The 13,791-nt window shown below is 38.2% G+C and overlaps 2 protein-coding genes across 3 annotated transcripts in view; one reads left to right on the top strand and one right to left on the bottom strand.

The window, feature by feature from the left end:
* Window positions 1-13,791, bottom strand: part of LOC122979425 (intelectin-like) — a 41,351-nt gene that overhangs the window by 2,164 nt on the left and 25,396 nt on the right. Inside the window, exons 1-4 of one of the 2 annotated variants that reach the window (XM_044346858.1) lie at window positions 5,244-5,329; window positions 4,200-4,271; window positions 3,946-4,104; window positions 2,698-2,945 (exon numbers count right to left, since the gene is read on the bottom strand). In XM_044346858.1, the coding sequence (XP_044202793.1) occupies window positions 2,698-2,945; window positions 3,946-4,104; window positions 4,200-4,269 (477 nt within the window). In that variant the 5' untranslated portion in view covers window positions 4,270-4,271; window positions 5,244-5,329. Of the gene's footprint in view, window positions 1-2,697; window positions 2,946-3,945; window positions 4,105-4,199; window positions 4,272-5,243; window positions 5,330-13,791 lie in introns of those variants that run through there. The other variant, XM_044346859.1, reaches the window with a different exon arrangement.
* LOC122975017 (intelectin-like) lies at window positions 11,017-12,389 on the top strand. Its single transcript, XM_044343175.1, has 4 exons — window positions 11,017-11,030; window positions 11,176-11,210; window positions 12,006-12,110; window positions 12,201-12,389. The coding sequence occupies exons 1-4, from the start codon at window positions 11,017-11,019 to the stop codon at window positions 12,350-12,352; spliced, it is 306 nt and encodes a 101-aa protein (XP_044199110.1). The 3' UTR covers window positions 12,353-12,389.

The following is a 13,791-nucleotide window of genomic DNA, read 5'->3' as shown; positions in this document are numbered from 1 at the left end:
TGAGTCACAACACCCAAATGCAAATGAAGAATATTTAAATGTATTCTATCTGACAATTTGGTATAAAATATTATAAAATATAAGAGATATTCAGCAATGTGGTGTCAGAAAAAGTTACATTCTGACAAAAGATTGAATGTCAAAAACATCAACTCAGGTTATTTTTTATAAATGACATTATGCCTCTCCTCAAGATTTCCCAGCATGCAACAGTAAGAACAATCAATGTTTCTCAGTGTAGTGAACGACAGGTTCACAATTTTTGAAGCCCGTCTTAAAACAATAGTCAGGTGTTCATTTACATTGAAACTGTTTTTGCTTGCTGTGATCTTTCCTCCTCCATACTTACACTCTTACAAGTAAGGGTTCCAAAAGGGTTCTTCTTGAAGGGCTGAGATTCTACCCAGAACCATTTGCTTTTGAAAAACCCTTTTTGGAAGAAAGAGTTCTTCAAGGATTGCTGAAAGCATGGGTATTAGAAGATCCTCACCCTAAAACATTCAAATGTTTACCCATATTTCACATAGTATTTTTAAATGTACATGTATCTGGATCAATTCAGTTTACTTGTGTTCTGCCATAATCTTTCTTTACCATCATTTCATGCCATACAATAGTTAATTGCGTACCTGTATTGAACAGACACTATGTTAATTGGTTAGACCCTCTAATGTGAGATACACCGTGTATAGGTGTTGTAGGCTGTGGAGAGACCATAGAGACGAGGGTTGAGTTGTGAGGCATTTGTCTTTTGAAGACTTTTTTTATTTTTTTATTTTTATATTTTTAATAATTTCTAATTCATGATGAACAACACTTAACTGGTGCTTTTATAAGGAGTGAGAATGTAAGAATACAGTGCATATATATAATGTAGCTACATGATGTGCTCTGTGGTGGGAAGATCGTGTCTTAAACCTGCATTCTTCAAAATAGCACTGCTGTACTCTTACCCACTGAGCCACCATGTCAGTTTTGTTTTGACCACCGTGATTACAACCTCTGGCAATTGCCCTAATTAAATTGCCCTTTATTTTCTCCCAGGAGAGTGAGCAGTTGACCCTCCTTATCTATTTTTCCTTTATTATGGATGGTGGGAGGGCTGGGGGGGATGGAGGGCTACAGAGTGGAGGGGTGTTGGAGCTGAGAATTGAACCCCAGTCTCCCAGGGGAAAGGCTGGGGTTTAGTATGTGGGGCCTGGGAGCTGGCTGCCCTGCCAGGGTTAGTATGTGGGTGAGAGCTGAGAGCTGGTTTCCCTATGTCTTCCCTATGGATTGCACCACATGGTCTGCCCTTCTCTACAAAACAGGTGTGACATATCAGTAGTGATTACTGTTCACACATTTTATAATCACCTGAATCAAGGTAAGCTAAATCTGATATCTTATTTCAGCAAGCTTGATTCCAACTAAGGACTTTTATGGTGACAGGTGGACTGTTTTAAATATATTAATGTGAAAACTTTGTGGGGTTCCCTCACTTTCACCTTGTGTGCCAGTTAAGGTTTTTAGTAAAGGAGTTGGAGGACAGGCTTATTCAATCTGTTCTGCTATTACGATTATTATGTGCCCATACTCTGATTGCTCTCATTGGACCATGCATTACTCTGTTGTTTGTAGATGGCCTATTGCTTCATCTGGTGTAGTAAGTATACCTTGGCTTGATGCTACTAACTGTCTTTTTTTCTCTTCCCTCTCTGCTATGTCACTATTGCTGGAGATTACATGAATTCACCTGCTGAGGACAGCCTGATGTGCCTGGCTTGTTTGTGTCCTCTTTGTCATGTTGCTGATTCCACTGGTCCTATGCTCACTTTTGACCTGTCCCCGCTCGGACCTACACAGCCTCTCCTGTTTTGTTGGTTTATCCTCAGAGAGTCTCCCCTCCTTATGCATCATTTTTCCAAGATTTTTAAATACATTTTTTTCTCGTTCAAAATTGTTTGAATGTTTTCTCAATGTCAAAATTGTAAAAATTGGTAATTGTAACATAGACTGTTAAAATGTTGGATGGCAACAATATACAATATATGGGATTCAGTAACTTTTTGCCTGATCTGTAGAATACAATGTGGTTCTTGATCGAAACCTCAGAAGACAAGAGGGTTCTGGGTGAAACCCTTGAAATATAATAGGGTTCTTGGTGGAACTCTCTAGGTGAGTTTGAAATGAAACCCTTAGAGAGTGAAAAGGTTCTGGAAAGAACCCCTAGTGAGGGTTCTGGGTGAAACCATTACACCATAGATGAGTTCTCTGTGGAACTTCTCATAGGGTTTTCTGGGTGGAACCTTTCACATATGGTTCTAGGTATAACTCTTTCTGTTGGGTTCTAGGTAGAACCTTCTAAAAGGGCTCTAGGTGGAACCTTTTTAAAAGGTTCCAGCTGGAACCAAAAAGGGTTTTCCTATGGGGACAAGCCAAAGAACCCTATATGATTCTACTCAGCACCTGGTAAGATACCAACTTGATTTGTTTAAATCAGACTGCTGAAACCTCTAATTGTCATCTAATGAGCTTTTAAAATATTTTTGTACAGAATAAGGACTTTCAGGTCTAAGTTAACCTATTTTCTGAAATACTGAGAAGATACTGTTTATGCATGAAAAGGATTCTCTTAACATGGCATTCAATACAGTAATATTTGTCAGTGTCCTATAAAAGCGAATATTGTTGTATGCGGCATGTCTGTGTCGGTACCTTAAAATCATCTGAAGTGGCACCCTCTGCTGTTCCAAAGGTGTTTCTGTTGGACCAGTTCCCATCTCCATCTGGCAAATTAGCATTGTTTCCCTGCTGGCTGGACCAGCGGTCACCCACTGTGCATTTTCCATGAATGTTGTTCTCATGGACACTCGCCACCAGCGTCCAGCCGCCACCCGCAGTGGTCATGTCACAGAAAGTCTGATAGACCATGCCGTTAGCAGTGGTCAGGTAGTACAACCCATCTGAAAATATTGTAGTAAATGTTGTTGAAAAAAATATCCACTTTTGTTTTAATTTATTATTCATCTGCTGGTGAGTTGTATGACAAAATATTTGTTCAGAACATGTGTTTGAGGGGACTGCAACACGTTTAATTTATTAAACTGTAATTAAATGTTTAATTTTCCTTTGCATTAGAAGTCTATCTCTCATCTCTCTATATAGAGCAAGGAATCTCTGTCTGTCTCTCTGTCTGTCTGTCTGTCTGTATGAATGTCCTCAGCATATCTCAATCCTGATCTACTTCATACCTGGCAGTAGGATTTCTAGGGAATCCAGGAAGTGCAGTGTTGATGTGTGAAGTTGTTTGGATGAGCAGTTCTCAAGAAATATATAGAAATATCTCATAAACAACGTTGATTTGCTTCTTCTTTTGCCTGTGCAGTCAACGAGCAGAAATGCAGACAGCTCCACTCTGCCATTGCAACCCACATCATGGTTGGAGGTGGGATCACATCCATAGTGTCAATGACTTGAAAACGTTTAAGAGACTTAAGCTGTACTATTGAAATGTGTAACATTACTGTGGAAGAAACTTGGCATGTGAGTTCAAGACTTAGTGCTGGATCTCTCAGGCATGTTCAGAAATATATAAAGATACCTCATAAACAACATAGCTTCTGTTTCTTCTTCTGCCCGTGGATTCAACAAGTGGAAATGCGGACAGCGCCAATCTGCCATTGCAACCCACATTGTGGTCAGAGATGGGATTATTTCTGTAGTGATAACTACCATAGAGAATGAACTGAAAAAATTTAGAGAGTTAAGCTCTATTCCCCTTCCTCGTGTGCGGGAACTTTGTTAGCCTGCATGTAAGGCATTTAGGAATCATTGGTAAATTGTAGCATCTACCGATAGTCAGACGCATGAGAGGCGTTTAGGGGATGGGCCCTGTTCTCTCTAGTTTACCTAATTTCAAAGTACTGCATGGAGAAACATCTCCTGCAGGTAAAGCCTGCTTACCTTCCCGTTCATTATATGTGTTCCTGATCTCTTTACAGCTCCTCACAACATAACTGGATCTGTTGCTCAGTTTCTCCAAATGTTCAAAGTTTGTCCTGGATAGGTCCTGGGTTGTCTTGACATCTGTGATGGTGTCTGTCTGCGTGAGCTCCTCATTTACTGAAAATAGCATTAGATAGCAGTGATGTACTGTTGGAATGAACAGTGCATGAGCGTATGCAGGAAATATCATGAGTGTACATGTTCTATTTTACCTGGTGCTGCAAAGGATACATGCTCCACTGACACCAAAACCACCAACAGCAAAATAATATGATATAACATGTCTGTGAAAAAAATATAGCAAATATATTTAAACATTAAAGAACCATATTTGTACCCATTACTACAGACTGAGTATGTTATTCAATTGCAGGAAATCCTCCTCCAGCATCAAACTTCCTTTGTCTTTTCAGCTAGCTCCTCAATTCAGTTGGAAAACCAACTGATGTAAGATGTAAAACTGATATTACATCTACAGTGCACTGAGAGAAGCAGATTTTGTAGATATGTAATGACAACAATGAAGACACATTTTCTGGTTCACGTCTGTAATAAGTGTGATGAAAACAAAGGGCCACATGCACAGTTTTTGCAGTGTAAAAACAGTTAAAAATTCCACTGGATTTCAGTCTTTTTCCAAATTTGACAATTAATATGTCTACACAAAACACTGTCAGCATGTAGCTGCATCCAAGACATTAGACATTATTTTCTGTATCAATAATCACACACCCGTAAAAATCCTAATATTCAAACCCTGTCATATATATTCACAAAAAGTCTTAGAGCTACAGTAAATACAGTACAAAACAGTGGGTTGTAATGTCTTAAAAGCAACATTCTCTGGGTCCAAAAAGTTGGATCCAAATCATGACAATGCATTATTAGTTCCTAGATGGAAACATTGCCTCCTATATTTGAAAGTGTGAAATTAAACTGAATTTGTTTTTCTGTCTTATGGAAATTTGCAAATTAAAAGATAAAGTGTGTCCCCAAACAAAATTAAGATACATGTAAATAACAGCAACAAAATGAACAAAAATTTATAAGAACTGGCTAGTTTCTGCAGTAGAACAATTTTATAAAAGTGTTGATTGCAACATAATATCTGCAAGTGTCATTTCTAGTCAATGAAGCAGCAGAGGAAATATTCAGCAGTTTTACTTCTTACTACACTCTCTACTAAAAGCTATAATCAATGTGCTCTCAAAAGGTAACACCTGGGCAAGATCAACATTTTGAAAACAAGCTTCTACCTCAATAATACTGCAAACTGTAACCCTGTGATGTAAATTCTGTCTTAGTTTGAAGGACATCCAGTCTGTAGGATATTTTCTCAACTGAAAAGAGTGTATGAGACAGTAAATTTATAGCTGTCCTTAATATGAACAAAGTTTACATTTTGAGTTGCCTAACCTTCGGAAATTCCCTGCATGTGGTTGTTAATTATTATCAACAGCAGTCGAATTGTTGGATTATTTTGACTGTTGCAAAATGTTGGACTTTGGCGGAGAACTGTCAATACTGATGACAAATCTTGCTCTTTGACTGAGAAACTTTTATTGATGCAGTCTTTAGTCAAACTGCTCACATCTCATCAACTTACAACATGTGACGAGGGGTTGCAACACGCCTTTGCTTCATTTCAAAGGGTCACATACCAAAAAGGTTGCTGATGTGTAAAATACCTATAAGGTACACACAAAAATCAGTTACACACTTTTTCTGTCATCATGGTAGTCTGTTCAGTTCGTCTTGACTTGTTTAAGTGGGAAAATTGTATAAAGTGTTACATGTAACATACACATTCTGGCTGTTCTATAGGCTGATTTTCCACAACTCTTATGTTAAAACTGATCAAATATTGGAGTTAATGGTGAGTAAACTATCATGCTTTTCTTGAAAGTCCATGTACGCTACAGCTTCACAGTATTAGTTACCTTAGTTTAGATGAGGTCCTTCACCTGAAGCACAAAAATCAATCAACAGCGCCTCCTGAAACTACTCGTGTCTCTCTCTTGCTTTCTCTTGCTCTGTCCTGCCTGCAGCCTCGAGGGCTCCATTAACTCTCACACATTCAACATTGACAATTGTGGCCCATTTAAAGTTTCTTCATGTGAACACAACTGTCCTGAGAGACACTTTAATGCAGTGAGCTCCTTTTCGGTGGCATGAGAATGAAATGGAGAGAGGATGAAATAAGAAGTGTTTAGTCAGTCAGTATTAATAGATATAATCACTTTATCATCCCTCAATTCTCACTGAACTTCACTCAGCCAGGCCTGTGATGACCTTTCTCACTCACTAACATATACATGCAACCTCTGTAAATGGGAGACACATTATTAAATATGTATTTCACTTTTGTTTTATTAATCTTCTTTGGTATGGCGACTATTCTTACATACAGTTGGAGTCACCTACAGATGATGGATGTTCTATATATGGTGCCAGCCCTGCCAGAGAGGCGCCTGCATCAAGGGTGACTGGCACCCAACAGGGCACCGTGGCTTCACCTGTGATGGGAACACTATGTGACCAGCAAGTCAACAACCCCTGTGATGGCAACAAGTGAGTATTTGATACAAGTAGTTTGTGTGCCTCTATGTGAATGTGTATGTGATGGGGTTACAATGTATCTGTCTACGTCTTTATCTTTCCTGTCGCTCCCTCCTTCATCCTCAGGTGTATTCATGGCACCTGCCTTCCAATCAACTCCTACTCTTACTCCTGTCGCTGTCAGCCTGGATTTGCCGGCGTGCTCTTGCTGACAAGCAGGACCAAGACACAGCTAACCCCTGCAGTCTGTCTCGCTGCAAACCTAGCAAATGCAGAGTGTCGGGCCTGGGCAAAGCATACTGCGAGTGTAACAGTGGATATACAGGGGAGGCGTGCGACAGAGGTGAGAAAAACATATGTCTCTTGGGGAATGTAGATTATCTGGATTGCAGGGGTGGAGTTAGTAAGCACCAAGGGCAGCATACACCAAACCAAAACTTGAAAGTAATATCTACAAGCCTGTTCCCACACCCGAATGCAAATGAAGAATACATTTCATCAAAAAATGTGTTCCAGATGGAAAAAAGGATAAGGTTACTGTCTTTGGTTTGTTTTGTTTTGTGGGGTGATCGACGGTTAAAACCCAGAGCAGAGTTTTGAGTTGTCTTTCTTTTATGTTTGTGAAACTGGATTGAACCACAAAACAAACCAAAGACACTAGCAAAGCAACACAGTACATAAAATAAACCCAGCAGAAATGTCAGATAGGTTGGACCACTGTGTTTAACTATGTATCTTCAAACGTTACAGTTATGGCTGAAAATGACAACAGAAAAAACAAGTTTGCCAAGTTCGCATATCTTCGCAATTCAAATCAACCACCAGTCGTCTTACGAGAGATGACGTAGCTCCAATGAAGGGCGGAGTAATATTTTTAGTACAGCGGGTCTTTATAAAGGCTTCAAAGGCTGTAATTAATGGCTTTATTAATGTAATTAAGTGAAGTTATAAGCCATTACAAGGATCAAGTTTTGGGTTGCCAGGTTGTGGGAAATCCTCCTCCAGCATGAAACTTTGATTTTTTTTTTAGTTTTTTAAAGGAAATGTTCACAATTTTCAAGTCTATCTTAAATAAATAGTCAGGTGCTCATATGAACATGTAATGAAACTATAATCAATCCTCCTCTTTATACTGACCATTGGAGGAAATCCACAGTCCTTGTTTTGAGCAAAAATGTTTTAAAAAGTTTATCTGAAGCTGAAGTTAAGCCAGATCTTCCAAAGTTACAGTATTTTTAATACAACATTCCCTCTTTGTGTTCCCCTTTTAAATGGGAATGAAAGGATAGTTTCAAAAAGAAGTAAATTAGTAATAAAAAAGGCTGTAACTCTAGAAGGTGTTTAACTATATATCTTCAAATGTTACAGTTACAGCTGAAAATGACAATAGAAAAAACAAGTTTGCCAAGTTCACATATCTCCGCAATTCAAATTAACCACCAATTGTCTAACCAGAAATGACGATCTGTAGTGCCAATGAAAGGCGGAGTAATATTTTTAGTGATGAGGTATTTTTCATTTGAGCACGGCTAGGTATGCTGTCATGCTGATTTGAGCACGCTCTAAATGTCTAGTTGACGAATGTTGCTCTGGCCAATTTCCAAATTTTGGTAGATGTGTTTGAATGATTTTGTGTGTGCATGAAATAATTGGTACCACTATCTGATAAGGTGTCCTTTATAAAGGCTTCAAAGGCTGTAATTAATGGCTTCATTAATGTAATTAGGTTCAGTTGTAAGCCATTACTCGGATCAAGTTTTGAGTTTCATGCTCCTCCAGCATGAAACTTTGATTTTCTCTTTAGTTATTTAAAGGAATGTCAAAAAGAAGTAAATTAGTAATAAAAAAGGCTGTAACTTTGGAAGGTTTTCACTTGAATTGGCTTGAACTTGAATGACTGAAGCCTTGTATTACCTTTAGATAAACTTCTGAACTTCTGACTGTAATGAAGACCAGAGGTTCCATTACCTTAAATAGTTCATTAGGATTTATGTGGATGATTGACTAAGAAGTGGAGGTTAATTGATAGTTACACATATAGTGATTAGGATTCTTTATTTAGTTAGTTAAACTTTCTGTGCTGCGGAAGCTCCAGAAGGTGGTTGAGGTAGCACAGGGGGACTGGCCATCCTGCCTGTGTAAAAAAAAAAAAACCTCTATCAGTAGGAGTCATGGTTCAGGGTGTAGTATTTTATCTTTGTCTACTAGTGATAAGATTTTGTATTTATGTAAATATTTATTTTTTGTATTCCATTTTAGTATGGCGTTATGTAAATATTTATTATTTCATATGGTTGTGGTCCCCTCTAAGTAGTCTGGTCTGCCTAATTACCTGGTATATAAGGCAGCTAGTTGCTTTTGATGTAAGTTGGTGTTGGTGACTCATGGTGTCTGTATGGAAGACAACAAATGCCACACTTGGTGCTTTGCATTTTATCTCCTTGTCATGCCTCTGTGTATGAAAACTTAAAGTCACTGCCAGTCAATCAGACACTGGCCCTCTGGAAAAGGGCTGCAGGGACAAAATCCATTCAAGATCACTTAATTAACATTTACAAACGCAGACTTAATGGTTTATCATAAGGAGCCTTTATTAGCGATTTATTAACATTCATAACTGCAGGCAACCTTTGCTGATGGTTTATTTAAACATGATCAGATATGGTGACTTATTAGAGTGACCCATAAGCAGTTATTTCCTAACATTTATAACCATATTGCTTCCATAAAGGAACACACAATCATGGAATGGCAATGGGAACTTATCTTAAAATGCCTTGACAACAAGTTAGTACCTGCAGCTGTACATGTTAATAAATCATTAATAAAGAGCCATCAGCTGTGGTATACTCTCTATCCATAAAGTATAAAAGATCAAGCAACGCTCTCTCAGAGACCTCAACCTAAGATTGCAGCAGTAAGTCTGACCTCTGTGCTGAATTTAAGAGCTAACTAATACTCAGAAAGACTGAATGGACTGTTCTTACTGTTGCATGCTGGGAAATCTTGAGGAGGGGCATAATGTCATTTATAAAAAAATAACTTGAGTCAAGATGTTTTTGATGTACAATCTTTTGTCGCAATGTGACGTTTTCTGACACCACATTGCTGAATATCTCATATTTTATAATATTTTATATCAAACGATCAGATACAGTAACCTTATCCTTTTTTCCATCTGCAACACATTTTTTGATGAAATGTATTCTTCATTTGCATTCGGGTGTGGGAACAGGCTTGTAGATATTACTTTAAAGTTTTGGTTTGCTGTATGCTGCCCTTGATGCTAACTAAACTTCCACCCCTGCAAACCAGATAATCTACATTTCCCAAGAGACACATGTAGACTCACTTTTTGTGACTCATCAGTCACTAGTTGGCAGATAACAGCGCTATCTACTGTGCCCAGTTAGTGTCCATACACTGTCAGAGGTATAGCAAGTCTCAAGATGGAATCATTTAACAATGGAAATGTGATCCAAAGCATGATTAGAGTCGTGATAATAGTGTACATTTTCACAGAATCTAGGTTACTATGATATGGTAGCAGAAGACATGTCTGTGTGGCACGTTCCTTAATGTCGTGCTGATCAGATTCTCCATATATCAATCCATCATTATCAATCTATAAATCCTGTTTCTCCACTCTGTATTTCTGTAATTTTGTTTTCTAGGTCTGTTGTGTGCACACAATATATATCGCATGTCTGTTCATCCTGGGAGAGAGACTAGTCCATGCATTTGTTACTTCTAGGCTGGATTATTGCAATTCCTTATTATCAGGCTGCCCTAACAAGTCTCTAAAGACTCTCCAGCTGGTCCAGAATGCAGCTGCACGTGTACTGACTAAAACTAGAAAAAGAGATTACGTTTCTCCCATTTTAGCTTCGCTACATCGGCTTCCTGTAAAATCTAGAATAGAATTTAAAATCCTTCTCCTAACTTACAAAGCCCTTAATGGTCAGGCACCATCATATCTTGAAGAGCTCATAGTACCGTATTATCCCACTAGAACACTGCACTCCCAGAATGCAGGCTTACTGGTGGTCCCTACAGTCTTTAAAAGTAGAATGGGAGGCAGAGCCTTCAGCTATCAGGCTCCTCTCCTGTGGAACCATCTTCCAGATTCAGTCCGGGGTGCAGACACCCTCTCTATGTTTAAGAGTAGGCTTAAAACTTTCCTTTTTGATAAAGCTTATAGTTAGGGCCGACTAGGCTCGCCTTGGATCAGCCCTTAGTTATGCTGCTATAGGCCTAGACTGCTGGGGGACTTCCCATGATGCACTAAGCTCCTCTCTCCTCCTCCTCCTCTCCATCTGTATGCATTCATGTAACATCAATGCATGTCACTAACTTTGCTTCTTCCCCGGAGTGTCAGTAGCAAACATCCAGATAGCTGTGCACCCAAGGAGAGAGACAGTGTCTCTCTCTGTAAAAACTGATGTTGCTTACTCTGTGACCACAAAGCCCATGCTTGACCCAGTGTGACCCAATTTGTAACCCCTAAAGTTAGAATTTTCCATGACATTTATAACATGCTTTTCCTTTAGAAATATCCAGTGAGATACAACGTTGGCTCGTGCAGCGACAGAGGACCCATTGAGGTTCCCATTGTGTATGACCATGGAGACACACCAGCAACTTATATGGACCCAATTCAAGAAGTAAGAAGCTTGTTTTTAAAGAAGAAGCTGTTTCACCATCATTATTGTGTATCAATCATTGTTACTTGTATTTATGGAAGAAAACATCTTTTTGAATGATATAAAAAAGTGATTAAGTAGAATTAGGGAACACAAATTGCATTTCAAATCATCTCTCTGCTGTCCACCAGCTGACATGTTTGTTAGATATCTTAGTGGATGGTTTTCAGAGGCAGCAGAAGTGAACTAAAATTGAAATTGGGGGGCCTAAAGAAAGACAACATTTGTAATACTTTGCAACCATTAATATGTAATTACATTTTCCAACAGTTGATCACATTAATAGTATTTTTCAAAGGAATAGTTTTGGAAAACATGTTTGCTTTCTTGCTGAGAATGAGATGAGCAGGTTGATACCACCAGTATCAGAGTATGTGGCTGTAGACAGGAAGCGATTAGCTTAGCTTAGCATAAAGACTTGAAACAGGGGGAAACAGCTAGCCTAGCTCTCACCAAAGTTAAAATATAAGCTCCCTTATTAAAACTTGATATAAATTCTGTTTAATTGGTACAAAGAGAAATGTAAAACTAACAGTTTCTGGTTTAAGGGGGAGTTATGTGCTTGGAGCAGTGAGCAGTAAATCTTTTTCTTTTTAATATAAATATATCTTGGTTGATGGTGAACCTTGAATTATAAAATTATTAAGCAGCTAAAACAAGTTATTGTATAACTGACAGTCGTTAAAATATCAGAAATAACTTCTGTGTTTAGCAAAGTAGCCTATTAAATTGTTTCTTTTCTGTTTTTTATGAAAGGGGAGTTTGAAGCTGGTTTCATCACATTCAGAGCAATAAACAATGAACGTGCAGCCATGGCTATCTGCTCCGGAGTTAAGCCGACTGGATGCAACACTGAACATATGGGTCTGAATCCATCATTGCTCTTCTGCATTATATAATGTATGTGAAATGCTATACAGTGCATTCATACTCTTTGTTTCTCTCTCCAGTACTGTATAGGAGGAGGTGGATACTTCCCTGAGCTGCCCCCCTATGAGTGTGGGGACTTCCCATTATTTGACTTGAATGGACTGCATGTGGATCAAGGCTGGAGTGCTTCCAAAGAGATAATTGAGGCGGCTGTTTTACTGTTCTACCGCTGATGGCAAAACTACATCATACTCATCTGACAACGACATTTTTAACATGGATATGAAAGTCTGTCTATTGTAGCCTTGTATAAGGCCTTCAAATAAAATATAAAATGTTGCTTGTTGGAAGATTTTGAGAGCTGATGGTTATGTTGGTCTTGTGGTCTGATGGTCCACCACTTCAACAAGTTGTCCAAATTAAACAATAATACAATATATAATAATACAATAGTAATACATTATTGTCATAACTGGACTCCAGAATGTCACGTGCAAGTTTTAGCTAATCATTCTCCTCAGTATATTGTGGGGAATATTTCTGACTTGGACCTTTAATAAACAAACATCAGTCAGGAAATTGACATTCATTATGTTTTCTGTGTCTGAGTGGTTAAATATTAATCAATTTACACTTTGAGCCATAAGACGTCAACCAAGATTCATAAACAAGACATAAAGTAGTTGTGAAGTAAAGTAGTGATCGAGCTTTGACCAAAACACATCATATTGCAATCAACACAGGTAGGAAATAAATGCTTTAAAATCTTGATGCTGGTTCTGAAACTTGTCCTATATTTTAATTTAATATCTTATCAAAAAATACATGAATGTAAAAGTAGAAAGGAGATTACATTGAAGAGCAACAAGAACAATGTTTAATATCAGGAGAATGTTGCTCTGGCTAATTTCCAAATTTTGGTAGATGTATTTGAATGATTTGTGTGTGCATGAAATAATGGGTACCACTTTCTGATAAGGCATCTTTTATAAAGGCTTCAAAGGCTGTAATTAATGGCTTTATTAATGTAATTAAGTTCTTGGCTAATTTGGATGACTGAAGCCTCGTATTACCTTTGGATGCACTTTTCAATGCATTTTTGCATTGAAGAAGGACTGTGAAATCTGTCTCCCATCACTTACATTGACAGCACATTAAAACTGGATCTTTTAATGGCTGGTATGAAGAGGAGGAATGTTTACAGTGAGCGAAACCTGTTTCAATGTTCATTTGGGCACCTGAGTATTGAAGACAGACTGGATAAACTGTAAACAGTCCCTCAAGGAGACTGTTTGACCACTTACCTTCTGGAAAAGGGCTGCAGGGCATGTAGATCAAAATCCATTCAGGATCATTTTATTAACATGTACAACTGCAGACTTGACGGATTATTGTAAGGACCCTTTATTAGTGATTTATTAACATTCGTAACTGCAGGCAACCTTTGCTGATGGTTTATGTAAACATGATCATTTATTAATAACATACCAACATTTATAACAACAGACATGATGACTTATTAGAGTGACCCATAAGCAGTTATTTAGCAACATTTATAACTATATTGCTACCATAAAGAAGCACACAGTCATTGAATGGCAATGGGAACTTCTTATCTTAAAATGCTTTGGCAACAAGTCAGCCAGTCACCTGCAGTTGTACATGTGACTAA

Source organism: Thunnus albacares, chromosome 3 (genome assembly GCF_914725855.1).
Source record: "Thunnus albacares chromosome 3, fThuAlb1.1, whole genome shotgun sequence".
NCBI lineage: Eukaryota > Metazoa > Chordata > Actinopteri > Scombriformes > Scombridae > Thunnus > Thunnus albacares.
The sequence above is the reverse complement of the archived record's forward strand: the minus strand, read 5'-3'. Positions and strand labels throughout refer to the sequence as shown.

Bases quoted from the DNA above. Each gene is read 5' to 3' on its own strand.
- LOC122975017 (XM_044343175.1), top strand. The intron at 11,211-12,005 runs GTAAGAAGCTTG...TTTTTATGAAAG, and splicing joins ATATGGACCCAATTCAAGAA to GGGAGTTTGAAGCTGGTTTC. The intron at 12,111-12,200 runs TGGGTCTGAATC...TCTCTCTCCAGT, and splicing joins TGGATGCAACACTGAACATA to ACTGTATAGGAGGAGGTGGA.